The 12,500-nt window shown below is 29.2% G+C and overlaps 2 protein-coding genes across 2 annotated transcripts; both read left to right on the top strand.

The window, feature by feature from the left end:
- Positions 1–4,518: 4,518 nt before the first annotated feature.
- Positions 4,519–6,206, top strand: BNAC03G28640D. Its single transcript, XM_013864352.3, has 3 exons — positions 4,519–4,853; positions 5,330–5,401; positions 5,478–6,206. Exons 2-3 carry the CDS (start codon positions 5,333–5,335, stop codon positions 6,039–6,041), a joined length of 633 nt encoding a protein of 210 aa, XP_013719806.1. The 5' UTR covers positions 4,519–4,853; positions 5,330–5,332; the 3' UTR covers positions 6,042–6,206.
- Positions 6,207–10,865: 4,659 nt separating this feature from the next.
- On the top strand, positions 10,866–11,944 carry LOC106423462 (gibberellin-regulated protein 3). The gene is made up of 3 exons (XM_013864243.3): positions 10,866–11,100; positions 11,207–11,267; positions 11,448–11,944. Exons 1-3 carry the CDS (start codon positions 11,038–11,040, stop codon positions 11,627–11,629), a joined length of 306 nt encoding a protein of 101 aa, XP_013719697.1. The 5' UTR covers positions 10,866–11,037; the 3' UTR covers positions 11,630–11,944.
- The last annotated feature ends 556 nt before the right edge of the window (positions 11,945–12,500 follow it).

Raw genomic sequence — 12,500 nt, 5'->3', positions numbered from 1 at the left:
GACTACTACGACCAAGACGGAGAGACTCGAAGGTTGAGTGACGGACACCGGGACGCCAGCTCGAGGAACTGGAGAGGCAGAGAGAAACATTTTCTAGAAGATGGTTAAAGTTAAGAGGAATCAATGAGTTTTGTGGAGATGGAGATTGAGCTCATGAAAGACGAGAATCATATATAGGGTTTATAGAGGGGCTACAAATCAGGAACATTTATGATCAAGCGATTTAAGATGGGGACATGAAGAGTTCACCGGTGAAAAAATAGATTACGAACAGACACACGGCGCAACTATGTAACTCAGACTTGTTTGAGACAATGATGAAAAGAACATAAACTCATGTTAAACGACAACAACTTACAATATGAGAAAACTATAATTGTTGCAAACTTGAACTTTTTTTCAAGTTATAATGAATCCCATTTAAAAATGAAACCCATAATACACTTGTAGTCCCGACTCTCAGAGGATGCCGGAGAAGCAAGGGCTTCCGATCTTCATAAATATATATTAGGTTCGACCATCAGTGTACAAAGTATCATTTAGCTTAGTGGTATAAATGTTGGTGTTTATATCTCAATAACTCGGGTTCGAACCATAAGCTTGACACTTTTTCACACTTTTTAAAAGTGGGGCGCACAAAACGCTGACGTGGCACGCTGAGGAGTTAACAAAAACTCAACTTATTATAATATAGACGAGATTCATATCGAGTGGAGAAGAGACGTCGCCGTTGATGAATTGGTGGAGAAGCAAGCCAGAGTGAATCGGTGCCTCCGTGGTGATTGTCCTTACCTTGAACGTGGAGATGAACGGCGAAGATAAAGTTCTTGAGAGATTTTAACCAGTCCATGTCGATTGCCTTCAAGAGAAAGAAGGTGATCTCCGACAAAAGAGTTTCGTGTTTTGATCAAAGAAATAAAAACTAGAGTGGAGAGAGAACATGTAGTCGAGATCACATGGCTGAGGGATTCCCCTCTATGTTGATTCGGTTATCCATTATTCCACTAAGCCGGAACTGTTAGCTTTTGATTGGAGATCTAGAATCTGAAAATGTAGACATTTGGTTAAAAGCGAACACAAATATTATGGCCAAAAACAACTTGAGGCCACTAAAATAATAAATATTTGCGGACGTTGACACCTTAGGGAGAGAGGAAATTGTACTATTATTATATAGATTTGTTTTAGCTAACCAGTATTTATTACTCCATCCGTTTTACAAAGATAGACTTTCTAACATTTTCACATATATTAAAAAAACACATTAAATTACTATAATAAATGTATCGTTTTATGTAATTTTCAATATCTTTTAACCAATAATAATTCAATAACATCAATTAATTTTCTTGAAGTTTACAATTTTTACGTAGAAAACATAAAATATCTATCTTTGTGAAACAATTTTTTTTTAAAACATCTATCTTTTTGAAACAAAGAGATTATAATTTAAACACTTGTTCTTCAGAATTTGACTAAATTAAATACCAAAACTTATCTTCTGTTGTATCCACTATCAAAGAGAAATTTATCAAGAACAAGATATATATCACATAAAATATTAATCAAAGCAAAACACACACTCTTTGTTCGCTAACTAGTTTGGTATATATTGAATTCTGTTTTCGGATGCCTCTAATTCTTTATGGATGTGTTCTAAATATATTGGAACCTTTATTGAATTCCTTGTCTTATTTGACTTGAATCATATTCTTTTAATCCCAACTAGAGCTTGATCCGTGCATCCGTACGGGTGTTTGTGTTAAGATAATTGACAAATGAAATTTTTTTATACCGTAAAAATGTAATGATTGCACAAACATGTATGGATGTTTGTTCGATTTCTAATATATAACATTAGTGATAGATACTGGTTTTCAATTTTCTGTAAATTGGTTGTTGCGAATGCACAAGTCAAGTTATAAAATAAATAATTTATGATTAATTAGTTAATAATTATTAATTTAGTGGTATAGTCATAAGTAATTATTAGGACAAATTAAGGGTTATTTTTAAAGGATATTTTTTAATAGAACAGATATATCATATATGATACTAAATATCGTGAGAAACACCATTAAATGGTTTATGGAATTTTATTAAATAAAAATATAATTACACTTATGAAATTAACTTAAATAAAAATATAATTACACTTATGAAATTAACACAATGAGACAGTGGATAATTAATATAATAGCATAAAAAAATAAATTTGTGAGATAAATGCATAAATATTAACAATCATTTTAGTATGACGTAAGCAAAAAAATATTAAGGAAAAATAGTTGAATAATTTACATTAACTAAACATTTAAAGAAAACAATAGTATTGTGATAAATAAATTTGGGCGGAAATCTCATGAACAATAAAGTATGTATTGATGTATTAATAAATGCATATAAAATATTTAGTAACACTAAATGCTGTAACAGAAATATATGAGAGAGAATCATGTGTATGTACGTAATATTATGTCTCATTTAATATTTTATGATGAAAATAAATGATAAATTTAATATTTGTACTACACTTTTAATAGATTAAGATCGTAATGCTTATTCTATGCATTATTATCCCTAAAGAGAAATATGTCATCAAAGTAAAAGCTGGGGTTAAGCATTCTAAAAAGCCGGGAAAAGATAATTGGCCAAAACAGTCCACGGTATCTTTCACGGAATTGGTTATGGCCAGAAACATGCCTGGTCTCACCGACACAAAAATTAGATCTCCATTAAACTAGATTTTTTTCTTGTATGTTATTTTTTGAGTTTTTTAAAAGACTATAAATTACGAAAAAAGATAAAACGCCACATTGAAAATTTTAGGATCAATGATTTATTATTATTTTTTGTTCAGCCAAGATACAAATGGTCATAAATTGTATGAATATGAAGTCTTATTAATATATATATATATATATATATATATATATATATATATATTAATATCATTTAAATTAAAGTATAAAGACTATATAAATATGTTAATTTCAAAATTAACATTGAAAAATTATTGAAATCTTAATATTTTAATTTTGAAATTGATATATATATATCTCACTTTAAAAAAAATTCTGATTAAAATTTTTGTTACAACAAATATACAAATGTTAATAAACTCATATGAAAATAAAATATCAATAATAAATATTTATATTAAAATATACTATATATATATGTATCTATGTCAATATCACCAAAGTTTAATTATATACCATATAAAGTAAATAAAATGATTGTTTTGATTTATTTACCAAAAACATGATTGTAAATAAACAAAATGTATTGGTTTTGATTTATGTGATTACTCTAATATATATACTTTTATGTATACAAATTATTTTTTAATAAGTGGTGTCTAATATGTTATTTGATTGTGACAATCCGAGAAATACACTTTTTCATTCAGATTAAATATTTTATTCTTGAATTTTATTCCTAAAAAGTTTTTAATTAAATATCATGACAAGATTGTAATCACTTCTTTTTGAGCTTGTTCCAAGAAAGAGAGATTTGATCATTCGTCTAATATTTGTTTTTCCGTAATATTCTATCTAGTTATTATAATTGTAAAAAGGATAGATCTGAACTATTTATTATAAGTTTCCTGGTTTATTATTTAATAAATAAAATAGTTCTTACTTTATATATAGTTTACATATACTAGAATGGTAAAGTATTATATATTTTTTATCGATATACTCTCAAGTAACTAAACCTCAAAAGTGCAGGTTAATAAAATAAGTAATTTGTTTTGTTTTTCTAGAATTATATGATTTGTATACTGAACTGGTGAATATATACTAAACAGACATTTATATTTCGAGTTTGCACTTATATTTTATAACAACTTGATATATTAAATTTGAGCACTAGCCTGTGAATATAGTTTGCGATTGACTTTCTTTAAAAATGATTCTTGGATATGTATCTGGAATTGAACTAATTTTTACAGATGTCCATCTTTTTAAATTGACACTTATATAATTCACTGAATTCAAAGAAGAAGTTAAAAAAAGAAACAAAACTCATATAAGTGAAACAGAAACGAGAACAAAAAGATTTCTATAAAATGAAATCACTTATGGAGAATCAATAGGAAACAAATTGAGAGCAGAAAACATAATTCTCTTTCGTCATTTTACAATCGATGTTGCATATATGGTTTTTTGTTATTTGTGTCACTCGCAAAACTTAATTATCTTTTGTGCATATAAAATCTTAAAAATAATTAAAATTAGCTGTAATACGTTAACTCTTCAACAACGATGATACATTTAAGATACCAACATTTGTATTCTGTCATTTTACAATCGATAAAAATTGTACTGTTGTAAAATGTTAAAATCGTTTAATGAACAGATATTAGTATAAAAATTCACCTCGCGCATCTTGCACGGATTATCATTTAGTGTTTATTAATTGAAGCTGATTCAAACATATATAAAATCCGAAAACTCAATCTAAACATAAAAGGGTACCCGGCGAGACATATCTAGAAATAATATTGTGGCAATCCGGTGACAAAACAAAATAAGGTCGTTGCGTGTGTTGATATAAAGTAACTGAAGACATAACCGGATTGGATCATCACACGAATCGATCGGTTGAACCAGCCGGCCTAACACTGTTTTGAAAACACTAAACGTTTTTGGTGTCGATCGACTGTTGGATACAGCGTAAAGACGCAATTTCAGAAAGCGACCTTTATTTTCTCAACAACAATGCTTGGTTCTTCCTTCTTCTCTCACCCATACACCTAACCTTGTCAATACCAACGGTTTCATTCATATCTGACTCAGTGTTCCTGATTCTCCAGCGACCAAGACAAGACTATCTTCGCAGTCCAGGTCTCCGATTACTAACTGAAAGTAGTCTAACTTGCGTCATTGATGTTTTCGATTATCGTTTCAATCTTATCAATTTGGGATTCTTGAAACCAATTAGTTCTAGGTTTTAGGGTTGCTCGAAATTTGGGATTTTTTTTTATAATCACGAAAGGCTTCTGAATTGGTTTAAACACAATTCCATTTGTCGGGTAATGTTGCTTACTTTAATTAATCTGTTTATCAGTTCTCTCTGTTTTAGATTATGTTCGTGCAAGTTCCTTAGACTAAATTCAAACTCATGTTTTGTCCTTTGATGATGTTTTAAGTATGCTTCCAGTTAGATTTTAATGGTTGTCCAAAGCCCATTTGTGGTTGAGGACTTTCACTTCTTCGGTTACTATTACCTTGCACTTATCTTGCTATACCAATTGATACCAACATTTGTTGTGCATGGAGTTTCTGATTTATTTTGGAATTTCTTTGGTTTACTGAAACAGGAGATGTTAGGAAGCTCCTTAGCTTCCCCTTTGGCTACATTGGGTCCTGCCAATTGCTTTCGACACTCTGCAGTACGTAATCGAGCTAACAATCCTCTCGTGGTCTTTTCTTAAATCCCTTTTGACATACATTGCTTTTGTTTCGCAGGGTGATTCTCTAACATGCACTAGTGTTCTACCATTGAGCCTGAACTTGTCATATCATGGTGTGGCTGGAGGAGTAAGGACATCTCGTGGTCCACGAAACAAGTGGATAGTGGTCTGTTCACCAACGCAAGTGGAAACCTCTGGTGATGAGCCAAAGACATGGGAAGAATGCAAAGAAGCTCTGTCTCGTTTTGATTTCAGCGTAGAGGAGCAAGACAAGATACTAGGAAAAGCGTTTGGTCATATCCACTCGCCCTACTGGACAGAAGAACGAGTGAAAGAGAATCCAAAGGTGGAAGCTTTGAATCACGTACTTGAGTTCCTTAGAAGTCTCGGTTTGTCAGACGAGGATCTTCACAAAGTGCTGAAGAAGTTCCCGGAAGTACTCGGTTGCAGCTTAGAAGAAGAGATGAAACCCAACATTGGGATCTTGGAAAATCAATGGGGGATTACGGGTAAGTCGCTGCGAAGTCTGTTGCTCCGGAACCCGAAAGTGTTGGGGTACAATGTGGATTGTAAAGGAGATTGTATTGCTCAGTGCACTCGGTGTTGGGTTCGGTTTTAGTCTTTCTTTCCCTAGTTCGTTTGTTTGTCTCTAGTCTCTCCATCTTATGGTTTCATTACAGCTACTGAAATAAACTAGCCTCGATGGTTGAAGGACCAATGTGAATGCTTGTACTTTAGATGAATCACACATTAATTTTTATTTGATGAATTAGAATGTTTATTAGATTCTCTTGGCAATATCGCTAGATTAGTTGTGTGATCGATTAGTAATATGGGCTTTGGTAGAAGTAAATTCTTTGGTTCTATGATAGATCAAGCTTCATCTTCAAATGTGAAGGGAAACAAGAAACCGTCCGCTGATTATGTGACTATCGATGATAACGAAGAGAGAAGCCATAGAGATTGCTCTTTTCCAAGTGCCTGAATGCTATACTTATCTGTAAATTCTTAACTTTGAAGAAGACTAACTGTGTTTTATATATTACTAGGGTCAGCAGGACGGGATGAATATTAACAAATAATTTAAATAGTTAGAATTAATATTTAATATAAATTGTTATTATTTAAATATATATATAAGTTAAATTTTGTACATGTTATTGTATTTGAAAAATAAATAAACCATGTTATCTGAAAATTAGTTATGATTTTTTAAAATAAATATTACTTATTATTTTTTAAATATGATTTTTTCTGTTAAAAAGTTTAAGATGATTTTTTTTTGTTAATTAATCTATATTTTAATTATTATTAAAAATTGTATGTAGCATTACATTATTCCTTGTGATTTTCTGGAGTTGGATGACCATAAAAAACCCGTGGGATTTTTTTTTCTTTTTTTCTTTCATTTTTTGTTAGTAGAAAAAAAACAAACTTGAAATTATTTTACGTGACTATCGATGATAATGAAGAGAGAAGCCATAGAGATTGCTCTTTTCCAAGTGCCTGAATGCTATACTTATCTGTAAATTCTTAACTTTGAAGAAGACTAACTGTGTTTTATTCATTATTCTAATTAAGACCATTTCTAATGATTTATTTAAAAGAAAATAGTTAAAAAAGAAAATCAAAATTGGGTAGTTTTATGATAGAGATAATGTTTTATTCCAATATTATTCTATTTTAAATTGAAAACTAAAATAATGAACAAAAAATAAATAAATTACTGTATATTTGGAGTAAATCTATTTTTTTAACTTTTTATATAATATCATTAAAATTTTTTATTCTATTTAAAGTGAAAAATATAGTAGAATTGAAAATGTTCTAAAAAAATAATGAATATCTGCCAAACGAACGACACACTAGACGACTATTCATCTGAACAAAATAATATTAAAACTATACAAATTATATGATTTAAATGATTATTGCAAAAGAAATATCATTTTATTTCAATATATATTTTTATATTAATTAATCTCTTTTATTTCTAATTAAATAAGAGAAAATTTAAGCTTTAAAGTATTTTTTAATCTTTGCTAAAAGAACTTAAACATCTAATTTGAAACAAAGTAAGTACATCTTATATTATTAACATCATCAATATTATTTTGATAGCTAAAGATATGTAAGATTTGAAATCCGACAACTTTTATAACTTTTGATATATCTTTCACATAATTTTGACTGCATAACCTTGTAGTTGAATGTTTAATCTATGAATTTATTTTATTTTTATCATGTTTTGGTGTATGTGTTTTTTTAACACTGGATAACACATTATATAATTATATAATATATAATTCTATTAGATATGATAATCTGCAATTTATGAGATATTGATGAACAGCTATACGGATAAGGATTTTACGATGAAGCTATTCCGGAAACACTTGGATCGATGAATAGTTCTGCATATACGAAAATTTCGATGGATAGGTTTTCTGCGCAGCAGACAACCACAACGAATGACTATTCTAAGGTACTAATCTCCGATAAGCTTCGTATGTTTTGTGGGTGTTTGTGTGTTATATTCGCTTCCACAATGTGTTTGTTTGTTATATCCGCTTTTAAGAGTTTGGTTAAATGTTTTTTTTTATCTGATGTTAGTGGATTTTAAATCTAACACACTTTTTAGTTATCAAAATATTTTGGTGTTAAGAATATAAATTTAACGGATTAAAGATATCTTATACATTTCTTTGTTCAGATGTGTATCATGTGTCGGTAAAACATATGTTTGAGGACCGGCATATATGCCTCCTCTCTATTGCGCGAAAGGAACAAAATTTAACGCAGAAAAACCTAAGCATGTCTAAGATGACAAGTTCTACTCTTCTCATAAAACTCATACCTTTTAAAAACTCAAGGCGAGTTCAAGTCGTCATTGTCCCCTCACTCCAAATAATCAAGCGGCTCAAATCTTACCTAAGACAAGTATCGACCATTAACTCAAAAGCTACAACTAGCCTGTTTGATGAAAAATCATAACACGGCACAAAAGATTAAACGAAACAAAGTTTCTTTTAGCTGGTGACATGATAAATAATAATCATACGACCATAAGCATACATTAAAAAAAATGGAAAACAGAATCAAAGACAAACCCTGCAGCTCTCTTTCTATAGAAAGTAAAATATACATAATTTTTTTCTAGATTCTATACAGTTTACTTTCTATACAAATTTATAAGTATTTGATTTTGCTTTCTGTACAAATTTATATTTGATTTTTATTTCAGTTAAAAATAACTGCATATATATATAAAATACATAGATGCAATTTTAGGTTGATACAATCTTCTTAAAAAAATTATGTTCACATGGTATATTAATACATAGTTAGATTTTTTATAAAAAAAAATACTATTATCTAACTGATCCAACGCACATCCCAAAAGAAAAATATATAACACAATAACAAAATATATAGTCTGAACAATAAAATAAAGTATCACAAATGAAACCATAAAATAAAACCATTGAATTATTGGATTTTAAATGTATTTGTAATTATCGAAAAATTACAACCGCGCGGGCGCGCGAATCAGAATCTAGTTGTTGTTAAAATCGTTTAGTTGTTTTTGATTTGAAAAAAAATTCTTAACTAATATTTTAACGTAATAAGTTAATATATGTTATCCTATATCTATAATTATGTCAATTTTGGATGTAAATTAAAAAATTTAGTTGAGACGTACACTAAAAACTTATAAAATAATTTATTAAAATATGTAAAATTTTATAAAATAGTATAAAATAACTAAAATGGATAAAAGATTTTATAAATATTATTTATAAAATCTTGTAAATTAATTATAAAATTTCATAAATAATTATAAGAGATGATTATAAATGCAGTTAGAAAAATTAAAATCTTTATTAATCACTTATAAAAATAATAAAATTAGCTATAAGTTCGAAAACCAAAGAATGAATGTTTTTCTAAAAAATATAATATTATTTATAAACTTTTAATCATTTATAAAAAATATAAAATATTTTAGAGACTTATAACTTATTTATATGAGTTATAAAAAAAATTATAATTTTCCTTATTCTTTTTCTATATATTTATTACGATATAAATAATTTTAAGTATATAAAATTCTATATGTGACTGAGTATGTTTCAAAAAAAATTGAATGATTTATGAACACTGTTAATTTAAAGACTATATAGAACTTGATTATACGTGTTTGACAGATGAATTTGGGCATCTAATTACAAGAAAACCAAATTTATAAAATATCTTAATATTTATTAATGTATTAATATTTATTTCAATACTATCTTTTTTTTTGTCAACTATTTCAATACTATCTAATAATACTGTTTCTAAGTTAATCTTTTACCTAAAATTTATAAGGCTCTTTCTTGCTTCTAATTTAATAAATGTCAAAACAGGTTCTGTACGTTGATAAGATTCATTTTGTCTCTATTCAGAACACTTGTCTGGATTCAAATTATTTTTGGAGAAAAGAGAAGAGAAACAAACAAAATAATTTTCTGCATATACATGATACACGTGTAAAGGGGAACGCTTAAATAGTATGATGTGTGTTAAAAACACTTGAGGCGTTGCTCTTCAGCTGCCACCAATTCTTCTTATTAAATGGGACTTTACCCATTTTCAACGAGATAGATCCCCTTATGTACCATGTGAATTCTACCTCGCTGGCATGTTCATATCCTTCCACATCGCCTCGCACTTGCCAGTACACTTACATCTCCAACCACATGTCTTCCGGCAGACAGTACACAAATTCGATTTAACATGTTATAATAGTACACAAATTCGATTTTTTTTTTTTTGAAAAGAATACACAAATTCGATTTAACATGTTATAATTTTATATATACCCATGCTATATATGTACACAAAAAGTTAACTTTAGTTAATCTTAGATTTCTTATTCATTTTAGTTAATCGTAGACACATAATTAAACAAATATATATATATTTATATATCTAAGGGCATCATTAGTGGTAAGGTTCTTATACATGGTTTCTTAACATTTTTAATATAAGTTATAAAGATATTTTATCTAAATAATTAAAATTTAAAGTAAAAACTAGAATTCTCCAATGAATATATGACAGATGGACTCCAAGTCTCTCTAAACACAGAGCTCTTCACGAAGGCATGATTCTCACCAGATTCTTGTACTCTTTCCTTCTGTTCATTTTTAAATAATTTTGTAGCTAGAAACTCGTCGCAAATAGTAGTAATCAGTGCGGGTGCTCTAACATGAACAAGTATGTAAGTAGCAATAAATTTTAGTAACACTAATCGAAAACTGTTGATGAACCAAGGGAAGTTCATTTTAGATCAAAACGTTTCAAAGAGTTCATTATCGTATGTAAGCTAAAAGAAACCACGGTCATCCAGCTCATTATGGAAGGACTATTAGCTGACCAGAAAATATGTGGATTATCAAATGTTTTCAGTGATTATAAAAACAAAAAAAGTTTAAAACAATATAATATTTGGATACCCACTATAAATATTCCAAGGAAGTTAGTACCATACACATATAGCCGAAATACAATAGAAGAGAATTGAAAATAGTTTTGTATCCTGCTTTGTTGAAATTGCATGCTTTTCAGATATGGCAATCTTCCGGGCGACACTGCTTATGTTGCTTATCCTCGTCTGCCTTACCACATATGAGGTTCAACATTATGTCTTTTATTTTCCAATAATCATTTGATATAATTGAATCATATTAATACTTAAGTTATGTGTGTATGGTGTTGATGAATGAATATTCTCTTCAGCTTCACGTTCACGCTTCTGAAGGTGCAGAAGCAGAAAGCAGGGAAGGTGCTGTTAAAATCGGTACGTAAACCTAACACGTATAAAGTATCTTTGTGTGCGTAAATAGCCTTAACTGCAGGAAATATCATTAATACCGACCAACGATAGCGTTGAGCAATAACCAATGTTGTTCGTTTGTCTCTGTGGCAACTGGTCACTTTGGTTTATAGTTTTGACATATGTATGTATGTACACGTGTAGATTGCAGTGGGAGATGCAAAGGGAGATGCAACAAATCGTCCAGGCCGAATCTCTGCTTGAGAGCATGCAACAGCTGTTGTTTCCGATGCAACTGTGTACCACCTGGCACACATGGAAACCATCACCTATGCCCTTGCTACGCCTCCATTACCACTCGCGGTGGCCGCCTCAAGTGCCCTTGAATCTATGCACAGATGTATGCGGAATTGTGCGATGTTATGTTGTTGAATAATATATAGACACTAGTGTTACCTTTTGAATCGATCTTTTACTGTTGTAATCTCTAGAGTTCATATATGCTGCATTAACTGGTGCAAAATCTAGAGCTACTTAAATTCTTTATCAAAAAAAAAAAAAAATCTAGAGCTACTTAAGTTTCAAAATTATTGCAAACTAGAGTAAAGATGCAAGCGAGGAAAATGAGTGATAAGAGACTTATGTTTTCTGTATTTCTCAATATTATATCCGAAAAGAAAAAATATCATAAAATTGGTGTCTTTTTGTGTTTTTTTTTGTTCAACCCATAAAATTAGCGTCTTAACCTCATAATCCGTTAGCTGCATGTATAAGAACCTCCAATCTCAACCTTGATAATGTGTTAGCTGCATTTCGCCTTGAAGGTTTTGAGAGTGATAATGTCGTTTTGACTCTTCCACATTATTCTTTTTCTTCGGAAAAGTTTATTCTAGATAAATGTACCATAATTATATTAAAAATATAAGAACAAAATTATTCACATTTTAGCCTAAATAGAACCAGTTAGTTCAATTTAGTTGGATTGTTGCAATTGAATATGTTTTAAAATAAATAATTAAACTTGTCTGAATTTTATACCGAAAATTATATATATCAAACTAAGTTAATAATAGAATTAATATTTTATTTAATTTTCATATATATAATTTATAAACCATTTATATTTTTTTAAGCCAGTGAAAGTAAAACATTAATCAATTCTAATGATTTAGTTACTTTGTAAATATTTAAATATGTGTATGATTTCTTAGTATATCGCTGATTACTAGTTAATGCAGCTAATTAAATTAACACATA

Source organism: Brassica napus, chromosome C3 (genome assembly GCF_020379485.1).
Source record: "Brassica napus cultivar Da-Ae chromosome C3, Da-Ae, whole genome shotgun sequence".
In the NCBI taxonomy this organism is placed as follows: Eukaryota; Viridiplantae; Streptophyta; class Magnoliopsida; order Brassicales; family Brassicaceae; genus Brassica; species Brassica napus.
The sequence above is the reverse complement of the archived record's forward strand: the minus strand, read 5'-3'. Positions and strand labels throughout refer to the sequence as shown.